Genomic DNA, 20,911 nt, shown 5'->3' with positions numbered 1-20,911 from the left:
TCATGGATAGCACTCATGCCAGTGATAGTCTATGGGGTCATTTCACATGTCTGATTTTTTTTTTCCTCTCATACCTAGTGGTCCACGAAAAATGTCAAGCACATGTCCAATTTTAATCCAAGTGTTGGGTCAAAATCAGCAATGCAAGTCAATGGGTCCATGAAAAAAAAATGGGCTGCACTTGGATTACATCCGAGTACAATCCAATTTTCAAAGACTGTCAGAATAGAGCAGCTGGAGAATTTTTTTTTGCAATTTCTCCATGTATGTGAAAATTGGATCACACTCGTACCAGACTCTAATCAGATGTTAGAAGGAGGCTTTAGGAGCAGTGCTTCTAGCAGAGAACATAGTCATCAGGAAGAATCAGATTGGCCATGTTAAGTGCACCTCAATATGCACACATACATGCAGATTATTCATTTGTGTTTAAATGTTCTTTTTGTTCTTAGCTTTTCAGTTAACTTAATCAAAAAGCTGCCTGCAAAGATGCAAGTGTTAATATAGCCATGGTCAGTAACTTTGCCTCATTTCAGCTTTCATGTTTCATATCACGGTCACAACTACCTCAGTTATGGACCCTTAGTAGGGGATTTTTGCAGGGAATTCCAATTTTTGCGGCTTTCTACTATTTATCACTACTATATCGGTTCTATATTATATGGTTGATATAAAAAGTCTGCACACACTTGTTAAAAGTTCAGGTTTTTATTATAAAAAAAACAAAAAAACAAATACCATAAAGAATCACTTCAGAACGTTTTCACTTTTATTGTCACCCATAATCTGCAGAATTCAATTGAAAAATAAAAGGTAAAATAAAGAACTAAAATAATGTGGTTGCATGTATTTGCACATCCTTAAACTTATACTTTGTTGAAGTACCCTTTATGGCAGCATTCCATCTTTTTCGGTAGGAGTCTAGCTGCATGGAACATCTCAAATTGTAACTCTTTGCCCATTGAAGATTTTTCCTAAACTTTGATTAAAGCCCCAGTTCTAGCTGCCAAAAAACAGCCCCAAAGCATAATGCTGCCTCCACCATGCTTTACTGTGCGTATGGTTATCCTTTGGTGATGAGTAGGGAGGCGAAGAAGCTGTGCAAAATCCGTGTAGGGGCAGAGGGACGTCCAGGGATCTCCACCAGCTGACACTGGTATATACTAGACATTATTGGCCACACGCTCCCATACTACTCATATGCATTCCGCTATTAGGAGGATATTTAGGAAGATAGCTGCACAACAAACAGTTTGTAACTATGCATACCCATGGTGGTTAATTGCATCATAAATGGGTAGTGTGGGTGTTCGCTTTCCATGTATCTTTGATGCTGTTATGTTACTGCGCATTATATTGTGTGGATGTCTTTTATATCAATGACATTCGTTGTAATGCTGTAGTGGGTTTTCCTATGGATTGTTAGTTCTTCTTTTCTTTGTAGCATCTTTCTTTTGTACCTTGTTTTAAATGTTATAAGAAAGGATGAGATTTTTATTATTGATATACCATTGTGTGGAACCAATTTTTTACTTTTTGTCTACCACAAAAGTGACATGAATATTTTATTGTATGCAGTAATAAAATGATTCACAGGTTCAAGTCCCCTAGAAGAAAACTAATAAAAACAGTGAAAAGTAAAATTTGTTTTTCAAAAATATGAAAAAAAAAATCTTGAGTTTAATTTATTCTCCTTTTCCCCCATTTAAATTAAATAGAAAATAAAATATACATATATGGTATCACCGCACACAGAAAGGTCTGATCTATCAAAATATAAAATTAATTAACCCAATTCGTAAACACCTTAAACAGAAAAAAAATAATAATTTAACTTGCTTCTTTGTTGATTACCATAAAAAATGCTGTAAGAATTGAAAATGTCACTTCCTATCCAAAATGGTATCAATAAAAATGTTGTCTAACCCAATGGAAGTGTTATGGGTCTCATAAATGGTGAAACAATATTAAAAAAAATCAGATTTTTTTTGTTCACCTTTAAAATAATAAAATAACTAGACAAGTTTAGTATGGACATAATTGTATTGATGAAGAGAATCATATTATCAGGTCATTTTTTACCCCACAAAGTACACTGTAAAAACAATTCCCCCAAAAAGCCCCAATGTCTGAATAAAATTTTTTTCTTGCATTGCCACCGCACTTGGAATTTTTTTTTTCCATTTTCCAGCACACTATGCGGGAAAATGAATGGTGTCATTCAAAAGTACTACTCTTCCCACAAAATGAAGTCCTCATACAGTTATATGAACAGAAAAAAAAAAAAGTTATAGCTCTTGGAAAAGGGAAGGAGAAAAAAAAAGTCCATATAGGGAAAGGGTTAAAATTGGAAAAAGTTCTAAAAGGATTAATCTTGGAATGAATTTTTTACATAACAAAAACCTGCAATTTTCAAAGGGCGGTGCAGAGTTTATATCTATTGTAATATGCTGCTATGAAGAGCAATGGCGAAGTGTGGGAGGCAAAGCAAGTGCTTTGTCCCCCCAAATCGGGAACCATTACCCCTCCCAGAGTCCCTTCTGCCTGTCTAGTATTGAAACCCTTATTCCCAAAACACATCTACTGTAATTTGAGGAATATACTGATGCAATTTGACTTCCTATTTTTTCCTGGTTTTTGCTAAAATAAACAAAGTGTTAAAAATAAAATGTTATATGTTTATTTTTAATTAACTTTACTATTTACCGTAATCTTCTTTGGTAACAATTATATTACACTGGTCATATTTGTAGAAATACCCTTAACCCCTAACCAAACCCAAGTCCTGAGCCTAACCCTCGCCATAAAACTAGGTAGGAATAGGAAATAGTAAGGATTAGTGATGAGTGAGTATACTCGTTGCTCGGGTTTTCCTGAGCACACTCGGGTGTCCTCTGAGTATTTTGGCGTGCTCAGAGATTTAGTTTGTATTGCCGCAGCTGAATGATTTGTGGCTGCTAGACAGCCTGAATACATGTGGGGAATGCCTGTTTGTTAGGAATTCACACATGTATTCAGCCTGTCTAGCAGCCGCAAATCATGCAGATGAGATTCCGAAACTAAATCTCCGAGCATGCCAAAATGCTCGGAGGACACCCAAGCAATGAGTATACTCGCTCATCACTAGTAAGGATGCTGAAACAGCTCTTAGTAAGGATTGATTCAATACTCTCTTCATTCATTAGCTAATAATCTTCTGTCCTCTCTGTCACTTCTTGCGCAGGGTGCAGCAGTCAAGATGAGTTTATGGTAAGCTGCTGCACTCTACATAGGTAGCAACCAAGTGTGCAATACCTATGCGGAGCGCAGTAGTTGATGACAGACTCATCTCACTTGCTGCACTCTGCATAATCACTCACTGTAACACTCCAAAAAGAAGCATTGCTACTTATTTGGGTGGGGAAGGGTACATTTTGAACCCCCATAGACGTTAGTTATACCCCTTTTCCAAATATTTTATTTTATATTTATGGAATGGCATCTTCTAGAATTTTAAGAACAATTTTTTTCTGCTGCTTTTTCAACTACAAGCAATTGTTATTGGCCGGACTGGGGGGGAAGTATGCCTTCATACACTGACAGCGAGGTAGGTCTGCATAGTTCATAGGTGTTACTGTCTTTTGTTTCGGAAGTACATGACTGGCATCCATTGTCCACACCATCTAAAGCCAACAAGTGATTCATCCTAAGGAAAAATAAGACAATAATGACAAGTCACATGCAGTCAACAACCAAAATACATTGATGTTCTGGAAACGTTTTAAAGGGATCAGCATTTTATTGAAACGTAATTAAAGTTACATAGTTTATATCTATTAATCCCAACATAGCAAGGAAGTATAGAGCCAAAAAATAAAATAAATCAACTTTTTTGACAAATTTTTAAATCAATTATATAAAAATGGAGATGCAAATACAACAGGATAATACACCAAAGTTTTATAGGAATGCTGTCATCATATAGTTCCCATCCATAAATGCTAATAGCCCTCTCTCAGTCAAGACTAATGATATAATATGAAAGCCATTAACATGAGACTTAAATGCATGCCACTGTGGAGGTTCTAGGACAAACCAATGGAGCTATGCCTCTAAAGTATATGCGTTAAAACTTATGTATCTAGTGTCTCTAAAAAGACTACAGCAGTTTCAAGAGGGGCACCATAAGGCTGGGTTCACACGTAGCAGAACTCTTGCGGAAATTACAGCGAGAATTCCGGAATTCCATTTTAAATTCCCGCGATTTTCCCGCAGAAAAACTAGCATTTTGTAAGCGTAATTAGCTTGCAGAATTGCTAGCGTTTTCCAAGCGATCTGTAGCATCGCTTGGAGAACTGATTGACAGGTTGGTCACACTCGTCAAACATAGTGTTTGACGAGTGTGACCAAATTTTTACTATTGAGGCCGCCTATGCAGCATCAATAGTAAAAGATAGAATGTAAAAAATAATAAAAAAAAAATATATTGTTATTCTCACCTTCCGACGTCCCGCGCAGCCTTCCCGCCTCTCTCCACGCTCCCGCTCCCAGTAATCCTTTGCGACAATTACCGCGATGACGTCCGTTCTCGCGGGATCGCGACGTCTCGCGGTCATTTGCGATGACGTCGCGCGAATGACCGCGAGACTTCGCGATCCCGTGAGAACGGCCGTCATCGCTCGCAAAGGCTTACTGGGACCGGGAGCGTGGAGAGAGGCAGGAAGGCTGCGCGGGACGTCGGAAGGTGAGAATAACAATATTTTTTATTTTAAATTCTATTTTTTACAGGGATATGGTACCCAAAGCCCGGAGGACAGTCTCCTCTCCTCCGGACCGTGGGTACCATCCACAAATGTTCTGCTTACTTTTCGCATGCTGTGCACAGCCACATACGGAAAGTAAGCAGAACAATGCAGTCCTATGGGTACGGGATTCCACGAAATTAATGAGCATGCTGCGTTTTTTACCGCGAAGCGATTCCGCCGCGGTAAAAACCGCAGCATTAGCACTGCATTGTGGAATCCCATAGGAATGCATGGGATGCTTATTTTTCGCAGAAAATACCATCGCGGAAACGCAAAAAAACCGGTACGTGTGAACAAGGCCTAAGTGTATAAGCTTATAGCTAATTGGAGGTCACTTACTGGGGAGTATTGTCATCTGCAGGGGCAAGAAAAAAAATCTATAAAAATATATGGCATTGAAAATTTTTCTTCTCCCTCCAAGAAAATTGATATTTTACAAAATAAGATTCAATAAGTTGTTCATTTTAAATAAATTTTTTAAAAAAAATTACGGTAGATGTGTTTAATGCAGGAAACAATTCAGTTTTCAATTCATTTCAATAAGACACCTATCCATTATTAATCCAATAGTATTACAGGGTTAAAAATACACACAGACATTAATTAGAAAATATTTTAATGAAATAATGACACAGTTTTTTACCAAGTTTATTACACAGCCAATCCAACTGAAGCCATCGTTCTCCTGTAATACATTTTTTTTAAAAAGCAAAAATATCCATACCTCTGTGCCGTTCAGTCATGTCCCCTGCTGCAATCCATCTGAAGGGGTTAAATAGTTTACAACCGGGAGCGTTGCTAATGCTACCGGCCTGGCTGTAAACTACGAATGAATGAAGGAAAACCTGTCTGCGCAGGTGCCCCGGCTGACCAGAGATGAACTGATTAGCGTAGGAAAGTTTCTGAACATTTTCCCATGCTCCTGAGTTCAACTCAGGTCAGGCGGGGACTCTGCACAGCCTCCGTGTCTACTGCTGACGTCAGTGAGGCTGCATAGAGTCCACACCTGACCTGAGGTGAACTCAGGAGCATAGGAAAATGTTCAGAAACTTTCCCATGCTAATCAGTTTATCCCTGGTCAGCCGGGGCGCCTGCACAGACAGGTTTTCCTTCATTCCTCTGTAGTGTACTCAGGAGAAATTGAATTGCACAACAAATATTGTGGTTCGTTTTCTACTGATACCCTTGACAAAATAAAAAATTGTGTCCAAAGTAAAATTTTTTGAAAAAAAGTTAAATGTTCATTTTTTCCTTCCACATTGCTTCAATTCTTGTGAAGCACCTGAAGGGTTAATAAACTTCTTGAATGTGGTTTTGACAACCTTGAAGGGTGCAGTTTTTATTGTCACTTTTGGGCATTTTCTGCCATATAGACTCCTCAAAGTGACTTCGAATGTGAGGTGGTCCCTAAAAAAATGGTTTTGTAAATTTTGTTGAAAAATTAGAAATCGCTGGTCAAATTTTAACCCCTATAACTTCCTAACAAAAAAATTATGTTTCAAAAATTGTGTTGATGTAAAGTAGACACGTGGGAAATATTATTTATTAACTATTTTGTGTGACATAACGCTCTGATGTAGGGACATAAAAATTAAAAGTTTGAAAATTGTGAAATTTTCAACATTTTTGCCAAATTTACATTTTTTTCACAAATAACACACAATAAATTTTGAAGAAATTTTACTACTATCATGAAGCACAATATGTCATGGAAAAGAAAAAACTGTCTCAGAATCAGTGGGATACGTTGAAGTGTTCCAGAGTTGGGACCACATAAAGTGACAGTGGTCCGATTTCAAAATTAAGGCCTGGTCATTAACCTACAAAGTGGCTTGGTCCTTAATAGCTGCTTTTTTGTTAGTTTGTTTTTCTCACAGTGACAAGTAGGGGTAGAATTAACCCACTAATTTCAGATTTTGCAGATAAATTCAAATTCTGAATTCAAGGCAGGCTTGTTTTTTTATTTTTTTTTAAGAGAAATCTCGCTAATCCTGAAACTTGTATCAAAATGTTTACCTGCTACAGTATGCGTATTGTTTTAACCTCCTATTGACAGAGGCAATTTAAACCTTAAAGGGGTATTCCCATATCCAAGATCCTATCTCAATATGTAGTATGTGTACTAATAATAATATTAGCAAATACCTGTAATTAGAAATGTAGTGTAAGGAGATAAACCAGACCGCGGGTACCTGCATGCCGGGTCTGGAACTAGAAAGGCTGCATCCTTTGTTCCCGGGGGTAAGCCAAAGGGGGCGAACTTTCCCCTGCTCTCTGTGGGAAGGCTGAGAGAGGCGGACCTTCCTCTTCTGCAGGAGGGAAGGAGGAGAGAGACAGAGCTTCCTGCTCACCCAGGAGAGACGGGAAAGCGCGCGCAGCAGCAGGGGGATAAAATGGAGAAGCACACCAAAGAGGTCAGTCTGGCACTGGCATAGAGCAGTGCGGAGGACAGCGCAGAGCGCAGTGCGCAGAGCAGAGAACAGCGCACTCTGCTTCCCCCACCAGAAAGTACTGGCTTGGCGATGGGCTGTATGAAAGGAGCCCCCGTCGCCTGCAGAGTGGAGCCGTGCCAGCAGAGCGGAGCCGTGCAGAGCTGTGCCAGCAGAGGAGAGCTAAGCTGAGTGCCGTACCCAGCGTGATAGTACCACACACGTTCTGCCCAAGAGTGACCGCATACTTGACAGACCCCTGCATACAGGTCTACGGTTTGTGGACGACCGACTGACAGCTCCCTGCTACCCTCCACGCTAGGAGGTGTTCCTAGTGAAGGCAGACTGCACTGTGAGTGTGACGCACAGAGAGAGAGACAGACAGCTAGGACAGAGCCTAACTACCAAGGACTTGTGTACACCGCGGAGTGGTCCCGTTCCGGCGGTTCCCCACACTAGACTTAGTGCCGTGCTAGATATGTTTGAGCACAGGAAGTCTTCCTGCCTCCCAGAGGCTTCGCAGAGACGCCCCACGGCGCTGTTGTCAGTGCTACCGTTGGATCTCCGCATGTTACAGACCTCACTGAGACGTCACATGCCGCTGTTGTCAGTGCCACCGTTGGAACCCTGAGGAGCTGCACCCAAGAAGACTACAGACTGATAAGTTTCACATCTTTATTACTGAACTTTCGTTTGTCCCTGACATACCCTGCCACTCTCCCAGTTCTGCCCCAATTCCTTATCATCACCTTACAATCCCTGACTCACCGGCATGGAGTACATTCCCTTGTAAATAAATCTGTTTGACCCTTGCTCTGCTTGCATCCCATCACTGCATCACGTGTTCCTGCTCATACTCTTACAGTAGTAAAGTTTTTTTCTGCTATTGCAACAACCTGACATAGTTCAGCAAACACAGATGTACTGTCTGAACAGCCATGTTTAGTAGTACTTAGGGCACAGTCTTTCTCAAGCAGATACCCTGAGCCCCAATCCCATTGATTTCTTGGTCAACAAATTGGATCAGTGAGAAAACTGGCTCAGCTTGCTTTGGGAGTAATGTCCTGTCCAGCTTTAAGTGTCATGTCAGAGAGAGTATTCAGTGCAAGTGGAGAATTTGTCACACCAAAGTGGACCAAGTTATCTTCCATAAGTGGGAAAACCTAACATTTCTAAAAATGAATCTGGTATGGATCTGTGCAGATTTTGATACACTGACGGCCTATGCTAATGATTAAATCGGACCTGCTATCTGTCTGCCTGCCAAGCTGTTGATTGTTGCTTACACTGTTCTGCAAACGCCAGTACCAGTGTACCACATTATGGTGGGCATCTACACCATGTTTGCCATGTCATATATACCATAGTACTGCTGTTACGGAACTGCTATTGCTGAAGTATAGAACAGAAAAAAAAAAAAAACAACATTATCAAAAAATATTTAAAAATACTCATTGGCATCTTCATGCACCATAAAATATAACACAATAATGAATAGAAGGATATTATGAGCAAAGATTGGTGTAAATACACCTACGTAGGTAGGCCTCAGGGCAAAAATATATGACATTACACAAATTGTTAAAAAACAGCCACAAAATGAATGTAAATATAATTGTAGAAGGCCATATGTAAATCCCTAAATATACCTAAAGATTCTCTACCTGGCGGTGGAGATTGTCACCCTATTCAATATGACAATTGCACCCCCGCTCAACTATGACTATTCTTATATGCCCTAACAATATCCCTATATACTTTAAAAAAAAAAAAACTATCACTCCTCCAATAGAGTGTTAGATTTATAAATAATATGTTAGAAACACTAAACTTCTCTGATAGGGAATTAGATATACAAAGACATATTAATAAAAGACATCTGTCTCCTCTGATACGATTCTATTAAACCCTTAATGACCAGTGGTCAAAATAAGTATTTGATACACTGCCGATTTTACCAGTTTTCCCATCTACAAAGAATGGAGAGGTCTGTAGTTTTTATCATTGGTACACTTCACCTGTGAGAGAAAGAATCTAAAAAAATTAAAAAAAAATAACATTGTATAATTTTTGTATAATTAAATTGAATATAATTGCATGAAATCAGTATTTGACCACCTACCAACCAACACGTTAGTTTTTCTCTGAGAGGCCCACCTACTGTGCACTCATTACTTGTAGTCATTGCACCTATTTGAACTTGTTGCCTGTATAACAGCTGTTAGCACAAGCAATCAATCATACTCCAAGCTCTCCACCATGGCCAAGTCCAAAGAGCTGTCTAAGGACACCAGGGACAAAATTGTAGAACTGAACAAGGCTGGGATGTGCTACAGGACAATAGGCAAGCAGCTTGGTGAGAAGGCAACAACTGGTGGCACAATATTTAAAAAATGGAAGAAACACATAGATGACTGTCAATGTTCCTCAAACTGGAGCTCCATGCAAGATCTCGTCTTTTTGGGTAATGACATTATAGAACATTTTTGCATCAACTCCACTCGCCGTGTTTGGAAGCAGAAGAAGGATGAGTAAAACCCCAAGAACACAATCACAACCATGAAGCATGGTGGGGAAAACATCGTAGTTGTTAGGTGTCAGGTTTCTGCGTCTGCCCTGCAGGAATCCAGAGCCTCAAATTCGGCGGTCTCCTGCTTTCTATCTACTGCAGAGAAGATTACTTTGCAGCTGACCGCTCCAGAGACTAAGTTCCTCTGTGCTCATTCTGGGCATGCTCATGAGATGATCTCCCATTGGAGATCGGGAGTCATGTGCCCAGGTCCTGCTCCAGATCTCATTGGTCCATCTCGGAGATCTGGAAGGTCCCAGCTGCTATAAAAAGCGCGCATGGCCATTCCGCCATGCGCTAGTATAGACTATACTTGCTATGTGTGAATGGTGACGGATGTATGATTCTGGTGACTGACTTATTAAGAAACCCCTTCCCTCTGATATTACGCATGTGGATAGGGAATTAGTTCAGCAGTCAGCGCCAGTCAGTGGCAAGGCTTAGGCCACTGTGCACACCGCACCTCTGCGCTAGCGTCCGACATTGCGCCTGCTTTGTAGCTGTGTCATTATGCGGCAGTGTCCAACGCCGCGCTGCAGTTGCAGCCCTTCTTGGCGCTCGCAGTAGCGACGCCGCACACACGGTAGGTCTAGATGGACGTAGCTCCTCTGTCTTAGGTCCTGTTCCTGTGACCTGATACCATGTGTGCATTTACCTGAGGGCTGTGATACTAACATGCTCAGTGTTTTTGTATGTTTATGTTGCGGCGCCTCTGTGTGTGAACAGAGCCCGCTCTGCGCACTTCGGGTGAAGTCTAACCCGTGCGCATTATATCGCCATATTGCTCGTCAGCCATTACCTAGCAGCGGTTGTAACATTTACTGCACGGTGGACGCACTTTATTATTTATTTTTATTTAGTGCCTTCCGCCGTTCCTAACAGTAGTATGGGGGTGCTTTTCTGCAGAGGGGACAGGAAGACTGCACCGTATTGAAGGGAGGATGGGCAGGGTAATGTATCACAAGATTTTGGTTAACAACCTCATTTCCTCAGTAAGAGCATTGAAAATGTGTCATGGCTGGGTCTTCCAGCATGACAATGACCAAAAACATACGGACAGGGAAACTAAGGAGTGGCTCCATAGGAAGTATTTCAAGGTTCTGAAGTGGCCTAGCCAGTTTCCAATACTGAACCCAATAGGAAATCTTTGGAGGGAGCTGAAACGCAATGTTGCCCAGTGACAGCACCGAAACCTGAAAGATCTCGAGAAGATCTCTATGGAGGAATGGGCCAAAATCTTTGCTTCAGTGTGTGCAAACTTGGTAAAGAACTACAGGAAACGTCTGCAAGCAAAGATTTCTGTACCAAACATTAAGTTCTGTTTTTCTATTGTATCAAATATTTATTTCATGCAATGAAGTTCAAATTAATTATGCAAGGATCATACAATGTGATTTTCTGGATTTTCTCTCACTGTTCAAGTGTACCTACAATAAAAATTACAGACCTCTCCATACTTGGTAGGTGGGAAAACTTGCAAAAACGGCATGTATCAAATACTTATTTTCCCCACTGTATTCATCCATAATAGTAGGATAATGACCATCAATCCACTTTTTCAATGTGTTTCCCCTCAGAGTAGTAGTTCATCAGGAGAAATAAGTATCAACCAAAGCTGCAAAAAAAAAAACCAAAACAGTCCATTCTGTGGAGACATGACAACCATGGTGTGTCATGCCCTGACCTTAAACTGCCAAGCATCTTCTTGTCTTCCCCATCCTAACTACTGTGCTTCTCCTACCACAGCCACTGCATCACACACATTACCTGATTGCCCTATCTATTTCACAGTGCTACATATCAAAATAAGGAAATGGTTGCACTCAATTGCATTAAGGCACATCAAATATGAAATATGTGAAATACGAATAGCATAATGGCTTTTGGAATTTAGAAAAACATATGAGATACTTAGCACAAAATTTGGCCAAAAGATGTGAGCCCATTCACCAGCGACAAGGTGATCTCATTGAACGGGTCCCTATTCTAACTGCCTCATGAGATCACCTTGACATTGGTGAAAGGAGAAAATGAGCTCATAACATATGTCCTATGAGGAACGGTTACAGGATTTGGTAATGTTTAGCTTGCAAAAAAGAAAACTGAGAGGAGACTTAATAGCTGTCCACAGATATCTCAAGGGCTGTCACATTGTAGAAGGATCATCTTTATTCTCATTTGCACAAGGAAAGACTAGAAGCAATGGGATGAAACTGAATGGGAGGAGACACAGATTAGATATCAGAAAAAACTTTTTGACAGGGTGATCAATGAGTGGAACAGGCTGCCACGAGAAGTGGTGAGTTCTCCTTCAATGGAAGTCTTCAAACAGAGGCTGGACAGACATCTGACTGGGATGATTTAGCGAATCCTGCTTTGAGCAGGGGTTGGACCAGATGGCCCAGGAGGTCCCTTCCAACTCTACAATTCTATGATTCTATGAAAAAGTCTAATATTGCAGTGTTTTGTTAAATATTCTGTTATCTACCTCTGGTTACAATCCTTTTTTCCCTAGCCAGATATGTTGAAGTCAATTAGACATTAAAAAAGCCGTTTGCATTACAGAGCTTAAAACGTGTTCAATTGACTCTAAGCGGAACTAACAGTGTTCTACACATATTCATAAGCTCTTTAATTATGCAATTAATGAATTTATTTGCCACGGTACAAATTTTCTGGCAAATTTGAGTTTTAAAGGATTGGCTCATCTCTATTAGAAACCTCTTTTGTTAGAAGTTGCACTTACGTGGGTGCTTCATAGACGTAGTCTGAAACAAGAAAAACAAGATTATTAATATCAAAACAAATACAACAGAATTCTGGAACATAACTGGTCAGTGCAAACTTTTGTCAACGTAAAACCTTTGAGAGCGTCATAAGCTTGTGTTGCACTTTACCATAATGTTTTAATAATTTTCACAACATATAATCAAATTTGGGGATCATTTAAATGGGGAGGTCTGGATTTGAGAGTCAATTTCTCTTAGAATCTTTTTTATTAGAAGTCCCTTCAATGATATTCAGATCACAAGAAATCCTGCTAAATCCCTCAGCATTTCACAGTAATTTTTTACCTCGAGTAGTCTACTCTCAAAATTTACAGTACATTGTAAAGAAATATATTTAATCTATCTATAACAGACACGACAATTTACCTTTCTTTTTCTTCTTTTTGATGATGAGGGCAATTACTAGAGTAATGACGCTCAGAGCACATAATATAAGGATTATAAGTAAGTATATTGGTATCCCAAGACCTGCAGAAAGAGAAGATGAGAGATGAATCTGCTAGCGGGAAATACAAGATATTCCATTTTTTTTTTTTACCTCCTTTTGTGTCTATGTTCCTGTGACAGAGTCACTGATAACATGATGGAGGGGAGATATGTGTCACTGCGCATGATGGCGTCAGTGATGTAAAACCAGAATAGTTTCCTCCAGCACACTATGTGTTGGGACGGTTTATTGAAAGCAATATTATAGGCTGGCTTTAGTGGACATTTATAGAGCGGGAGGGAGAATGTCCATGTATCTCCTCCTGCAGTGTCCTGACAGGACCTGTGTGATGTCAGGATCATGTGATCAATCACATGATAGAGGAGTCACGTAGTCTGGGCTTAAAAGGCTGACTGCCAGAGCTATCAGTGTTTAGTGTGGGCCTGGAGAGCGAACACTCCAGGAAAGTGTGTGCACAGTGACACCATCTGCAGCAAGATGATGCTGCAGGTCTTTGGAGGTGGTCTGTGGATTGTCCTTGACTGTTCTCACCATTCTTCTTCTCTGCCTTTCTGATATTTTTCTTGGCCTGCCACTTCTGGGCTTAACAAGAACTGTACCTGTGTTCTTCCATTTCCTTACTATGTTCCTCACAGTGGAAACTGACAGGTTAAATCTCTGAGACAACTTTTTGTATCCTTCCCCTGAAAAGCTATGTTGAATAATCTTTGTTTTCAGATCATTTGAGAGTTGTTTTGAGGATCCCATGATGCCACTCTTCATAGGAGAATCAAATAGGAGAACTACTTGCAAGTGGCCACTTTAAATACCTTTTCTCATGATTTGATACACCTGGCTATGAAGTTCAAAGCTCAATGAGGTTACAAAACCAATTTAGTGCTTCAGGAAGTCAGTAAAAAGTAGTTAGGAGTGTTCAAATGAAGAAAATGATAAGGGTGCCCATACTTTTGCACCGGTGAAATTTTGTTTAAATGCAGATTGCACATTTTCTGTTAGTACAATAAACCTCACTTGAATCCAGAAATATAACTGAGTCCATCAGTTATTAGATATATGAAACTGAAATACCTGTTGCAAAAACCAAAATTGTTATAAAGAAAAAAGGTTAACATTAATAGGGGTGCCCAAACTTTTACATATGACTGTATATATTTATAGTTCATAGAGTTATACATATCATTATAACTGCTAAATGAATTGCCGGCTTCTGGAAAATCATTGCAGAACCCGACATGAAATGACACATGGTTTACATACAGTAAACCATTTCAATTCATTTAGTTTTATATATGTGTTTGACTAATAATTAGATTAGTGTATGTGTGTAAAATTTGGGACATGTAGATGTTAATGGGTAAATTCGTTGAAAAATATTGCGTGGGCTCCCATGGTATTTTCTCCACCAGAGAGGGAAAGCCACTGACTGAGGGCAGATATTAATAGCCTAGAGAGGGACCATTGTTATTGCCCCCCCTGGTTACAAACATCTGCCCCAGCCACCCCAGAAAAGGTGCATCAATAAGATGCGGCTTTTCTGTCACTTAGCCTCTCTATTCCCATTGCCTTTATGCTGCCAATCCAACTGAATCACTTGTTCTCCTGTAAAAAAAATTAAATAAAAAATCAACAATATTCATACCTCCTCGCCGTTCAGTCAAGTCCCCCGCTGCAATCCATCACAAGGGGCTAACTAGTTTACAACAGGGACTGGTGATAATGCTACCGGCCCGGCTGTAAACTACTGCAGAATGAAGGAAATCATGTCTGCGCAGGCTCCCCGGCTGACCGGAGATGAACTGATTAGCGTGGGAAAGTTTGTGAACTTTTTCCCACACTCCTGAGTTCACCTCAGGTCAGCCAGTGACTCTGCGCAGCCTCACTGACAACCACTGACGTCACTGAGGCTACGCGGAGTCCCCAGCTGACCTGAGGTGAACTGACAGTGTGGGAAATAGAGGGGGGAATAATAATAAGATCCTTGCTCATATGGAGGCTAGATGGATAGTCTTGCTTGACACTATGGCCCCCAAAGGCCTGAACGAACATCTCAGCTTTGCCTCCTTTTTGTGAGATTTATAACTTAATACACATTTTATTTTTCTTCGCTTATTGTTGTTGGTTCCATTTGTACCAGATGTCCTTGTTTTTATTATTTTATTAATTTTCATTTCTATTGTCCTGTCTCACCATTAATTTGCAGTTATTATAGGACCTCTTATCTGTGTTGCTACAGGACCGCCACATCTCAAGCGACCCCACATCTATCTACAAATGTTACCTGCTGTGCATTTATTGATGTGTGCGAATTCTTCACTTGCTAACCGCTTCCCGACTGCCAACGGTAGATAAACGTCGGCGCTTGCTGGGCTTTGTGCAGCGCCGATGTTTATCTACTGTCGGCGGCTTTGTGCCCCCCGGGACCCCCACATACCTTTTAATGCAGGGATCCCGGTGCACAATGCTTGCTGCGAACCCCAACCTCATTGAGACCTGATTGGTTCAGGTCCTGATGACGTCAGCATCACAGCAGCCAATGAGAGAGCTCGCTTATTTCCCGGGGATCTGACTCATTGTAACGCGACTTCTCCTTTGATCTCGCACTGACAGATAATCAGAGGAGAAGCAGCGTTACTGTGTGACTAGATCACTGCCTGGCACAGCTGTTTTTTTTATAGGAAGACTCACTGCATGGTGTTTTTCTTCCCTGGCATAATTATGCAACTGGGTTTGTTCCTAATCTCTTTATTAAACATCTCAGTGTGATTTTACTGTATCGCGCACTGAATTGCTGGCTTTTGTAAAGGACACCAGTGCGTATTTTTCGCAAGTCACATGTCTGGTCCATGTGTAATACTTATTTTTCTCGCCCCCATAGACTTGCATTGGCATTTTACAGGTGTAATACGGTGAAAATCGCATAATATGGCAGAGAAAAAAAAATCGGCTGATGGGAGCTGCCCCATAGATTAACATTGCGACGAGTGCAATGCGATTTTTTTGCGCATAGCAATCGTCTATATTTCTCGCTAGTGTGACTCCGGCCTAACATAAAAGTTCAACTCGCCCTGCTTTTCCCCCCATTAAAAATAAAGATAATAAAAAGAAAAAATACACATTCAGAAAAGTTCGATCTATTAAAATATAAAAATACCTAACCCTTTTTGTGAACAACATAAAACAGAACGAAAATACAAAAATATCAAAATTACATTTTTTTAGTCTCCGCAATACTTCAAAAAATGCTGTAGCAAGCAATTAAAATGTCATATCTACACCAAAATGGCATAAATAAAAATGATGGCTCGCCCCACAAAAAATAAGCCCTCACATGGCCCCATCAACCAAAAAATGAAAATTTTACAGGTTAGTGAAAATGACAACATAGTAATAATACTAATAAAATATTCGATGGATATAACAGAAATGCTATCACTAGCCCAAAAATTACTCTATTTAAAAGGAAGTTCTGTGTTTGTAAAGCAGTTGTGTCACCTTTCTCTTTAGAAGTTATTTCACTGCTAAAGGTTTTATAGAGAAAGGGAAGATTTTATATTGTACAGTAAAATATATATACTTTCTGATCACCGTATATACTAGTGTATAAGCCGAGTTTTTCAGCACATTTTTTTGTGCTGAAAATGCCCCCTCGGCTTATGCACGAGTCATTGTCCCAGAAAGCTAACAGGGGAGGGGGAGCGGCGGCTAAATCCTGTGCCGCTGCTGTAATAGCGCACGCAGCTGCCGACTTCCAGCACACATCATACTCACCTACCTGCGCTCCCTGGGTGTTGGCACTGCACCTCGTTCCAGCCGCCGATGCCTGCAGCTCTTCCTGCTGAGTGATCATGTGGTCCCGCTCATTAAGGTAATAAATATGCACTGCTCTCCACTCCCATAGGCGTGGAGCGCATATTCATTACCTTAATGAGTGGGGCCACGTGACCGCTCAGAAGGAAGAGATACAAGTGCCGGCGGCCAGAACGAGATGCAGTGCCAGCACCCAGGGAGCACAGGTAGGTGAGTAGGATGTGTGTTTGTTTTTTTTTCAATAGGATACATGCAAACAGGGGCAGGGGATAAGGAGCCATGCATACAGGGACGGGATGGGTGAGGCATGCATACCAGGACAGGGACAGGGAAGCCATGCATACCATGACACGGACAGGAAAGCATGCATACAATGACAGAAACGGGGCAGGCCTGCATACAATGACAGGGACGGGTGAGCTATGCATACAAGGATAGGGTATAAGGAGCCATGCATACCGGGACAGGGGGAGCCATGCATACCAGGACAGGGATGAAGGGACAATATGTACTCGGCTTATACTCGAATCAATAAGCATACCCAGTTTTCCATAGCATAAGTAAGTGCCTCGGCTTATACTTGGGTCTGCTTATACTCGAGTATATACAGTAATTTTTTTTTGCCTATAAATATAGACCAGTTTTCCCGCTGACAAGCAGCTTTCCAAAACATCTAGTTGTATTTTATATACTTTTTCCATTTTAGAATTACCTTTCTTTTGAGCAATTGCTGCATTTGTGTAGAGTATTCCCACAGAATATAAGGGTGTCCGAGTTGTGTCTTCATTAAGTTTTCCAATAGTTGTAAGTTTAGTTGTCTCCACTGTGCTGACAGTTCCAACATGTGAGATGTCATCCAAATGTGAGATTCCTTCAACAGAACAGATTCGTGTTTGATTCCAATTCACACTTAAAAATCCATCCTCTAAAATGTCATATTGTGTGTAAATGTGTGACTCCTCAGTACAGATGAATAGTTCTTTTGAAATTCAAATTTACTTACTTTGCCGAATTTCCCACCAAAAATCGATATGTAAATAAATAAATAAATTTTCGTGAATCTCAGTAAGAAAGCTTGGAAAATGCACGTCAGGGAGAGAAGAAAGAGAAACCTTCAGACCATAAGAGTTTAAACTTTACAGGTGAGAGAGAGGAACTCGCTGACCAGAAGAGCTTACACGTTACAGAAGAAAGAGACTTGCCCAGTGAAAAGGGAAAACGACTCTGCCGTACAAACTGTGCTCTGCTGGGAATTGGTGATATTAGATGGCCCAGGTACTGGCCACCACTGATAATCTGTAAGATGTCCTAGCTGCAGAGAGGCCCGAGCGGCAACACAAAATGACTTTAGCCCACTCTCTAATATTTCAGCAGTGTGGGAAATGGTGCCGGGCAATCCATACATGTCTTACGGCTGTTGAACAGTCACGACATATACAGCCGCGGGGACTCAAACATATTTTTCGAGCACGCCAAAGTCACTCAATTAGCACCCGAGCATGGTCTGATAACGCCTTATCCCAGCACGCTCGCTCATCACTAGCAGCCACTAAACAATGTTTGGCGCTACAGTTTCCCAACTCTGTATATTGGCTACATCCAGCCACTGAATGGTGGGGCGCCATGTATCAGACCATCAAAGATCTCATATTGATTGCCTTTTCTCCAATGGACAATCAATATGCAAATCCTAGGCAACCCCTTTAGGACTGGGCAATTTTTTTTCTCTGACCATTTTTGGTTTCATTAACTCCTTCAACCTGTGTCCTTTTCTCGTTTTTGTTTTTTCTACCTCTTCTGCCAAGAGCGATATCTTTTTATTTTTCCATAGATATAACCATATTAGTACTTGTATCTTTTTTTTTTTTTTGGTCAATTTGTGGTTTTCATTAACACCATATAATGTACTGAAAACATTGGAAAAAATTCTAATGAAATTGTAAAATGAAATACCATTTTTGTTGGGGGGGGGTTGTTTTATTCTATTAACTTAATAGTAAAAATAACGTGTGTGCTTCATTTTTCAGGTCAGTAGGATTATGGTGATAGAAAGCATGAAGAATTTTTTTTCTGTTTAAGTGGTGAAAAAAAAATTAAGAAGTTTGTTAAAAAGAAATGTTTGGTTTTCCAAGACTCATAAAGTTTTTATTTTTAATTGTATGTAGCGGTATGAGTTTTTTAGTGTTGTTGTTTTTTTTTTTTAGGGCGGTGTGATCAATGGAAAATAAAATGCCTTTTTCTCCTGTCAAAATCTTATTTTCCGTATGACATTTACCAATCGAATAATTTTTTTTTTGACAGATCTGACATTTATGAATGTGGTGATGCCATATACGTTTATTTTTAAAATGTATTGATTTTTAATGGGGGAAAAAGTAAGGTGATTCAATTCTCTTTTTTTAAAGCATAACCGTGGTTTTAATTTTTATTTCAGAAATCAACAATACAGTACAAATGAAAATAAGGATTTTTCACTCTGTGTTTGGGGACTGGTTGATTATGCTATACAGTTAATCATTCTGCTATTCAGGGCTTTGAGGTAATGAGTCTGTGTTTGTGGCTGTGGGATATCTTACTGTGAGGGTCATCATTCTTTGGGTGTTGTGAGGGATCATATTGTGTGAGTCATCATTCTGTGCTGTAGGTCTGTGAGGGATCATAATTTAGGAATTATCATTTTGTGTTGGGGCTGTGAAGTGTCATGATCCCAGTGTAGATTTTGACCTGCACGTCAGGGGTTAATGTCTTGGGCTCAGTGCAGGCTTGACCTGCACCCGGGGGTTAATTATTGTAGCCTCTCTTTGGCTCAAGGAGGGCTTCTTATAGCCCTGGGAGACTCAATCCCTGTCAGTTATACTTTTGCCTTTGGCCGAGTGTGGTGACCCCTGTGTGCCTGTACATTCTGATTGTCTTCTAGTTTGCTTATATGGTTCTGACCCGGTTCTGTCCCCTGTTGTGAGTTTGTCTCTTGATTCTGTACTGTTTATCTGCTTCTCTGGTTTCTGACTCATTGCCTATGTCCTGACTAGTCTCTGTTTGCCCCTCTTGTACTTTGCTGCTATCTCCGTGTATGACTCATTGCTTACGTTCTGACTACTCTCTGCTTGTCCCTCTGGTACCGCGCTGCCCTCTCTGTGTATGACCCCCATTTGTCTGATTTGAGGATCCCTGTAGTAGAATCCTGCACTTAACTCCAGCAGCAGGATGCTAAGCCCCGCCCCCTGCAGTCACATGATCGTAGGTCCTTCACTGCTTTCTACCTTCAGTGACACAGGTCCTGTGAGCATGGAGCACGCATCGTCACCACTGCTGCCCCACTCCACAGGTATCTTTGGGCACAGGTTTGTACTCAGGACATGCACACTGGCTCAGTGAGCAAGTGCAGTGCGGTGTTCCTGACATGAAGCATCATAATGTGTTTGGAGTTGCGGTGGGGCCATCATACTGTTTTAGGGGGCTGTGTGGAGTCCTACTGTCGGTGTTATAATCCTGTATTTGAGGGCTGTGGGGGATCATAATGTGTGGAGCACCATGGGGACCACTGTTCTGTGTATAGTTGGCTGTGGGAGACAACATCGTGTTTGGGGGCTGTTGTGGCCATCATGTGTTGGATTGTATGGAAGATCAAACTGTTGGGGTCATCATTCTGCACTAGGGGGGCTGTAAGGGATCACACTATGTTGGTTCTCTTTCTGTGTTTGGGGGCTGTGGGGAATTATTTTGTGCTTGGAGTTGCTGTAGGGACCATTATATTGTGTAGGTGGGCTGTGGGGGTCATCATTTTATATTTCAGGGTTGTGGGTGAACAGACTGTGTGGGGGACCAAGGAGACATCACACTGTGTGTAGTGGTCTTTGGCATAATATTGTTTGGGGTCTGTGGTGGCCATCATAATGCTTTGGTGGACCATTGGAGATCATAATGTGAGGGTCATCATTCTGTTATTGAGAGCTTTTATGGAACATACTGTGTGTGTCATTATTCTATGTGTGGTATCATACTGTTTGTGGGTTGTGGGGACTCACACTGTGTGTGTATCTGACAATACCTCTTATGGCTGACTCTCTACCTCTTCTAGTCAGGAA

At 40.8% G+C, this 20,911-nt stretch overlaps 1 protein-coding gene across 2 annotated transcripts in view; it reads right to left on the bottom strand.

Annotated features, from left to right (window-relative positions):
- Positions 1–2,024: 2,024 nt before the first annotated feature.
- Positions 2,025–20,911, bottom strand: part of VSIG4 (V-set and immunoglobulin domain containing 4) — a 65,207-nt gene continuing 46,320 nt past the window's right edge. For both annotated transcript variants that reach the window (XM_073558380.1, XM_073558386.1), the window contains 4 exons: positions 17,539–17,697; positions 12,938–13,039; positions 12,529–12,550; positions 2,025–3,685 (listed from right to left, as the gene is read on the bottom strand). In XM_073558380.1, coding sequence (XP_073414481.1) covers positions 3,538–3,685; positions 12,529–12,550; positions 12,938–13,039; positions 17,539–17,697 — 431 coding nt within the window. In that variant the 3' untranslated portion in view covers positions 2,025–3,537. The remainder of the gene's footprint in view (positions 3,686–12,528; positions 12,551–12,937; positions 13,040–17,538; positions 17,698–20,911) is intronic.

The sequence above is a fragment of the Dendrobates tinctorius genome, unplaced genomic scaffold (genome assembly GCF_039654945.1).
Source record: "Dendrobates tinctorius isolate UK_male_01 unplaced genomic scaffold, ASM3965494v1 ptg000013l, whole genome shotgun sequence".
Taxonomy (NCBI): domain Eukaryota; kingdom Metazoa; phylum Chordata; class Amphibia; order Anura; family Dendrobatidae; genus Dendrobates; species Dendrobates tinctorius.
The sequence above is the reverse complement of the archived record's forward strand: the minus strand, read 5'-3'. Positions and strand labels throughout refer to the sequence as shown.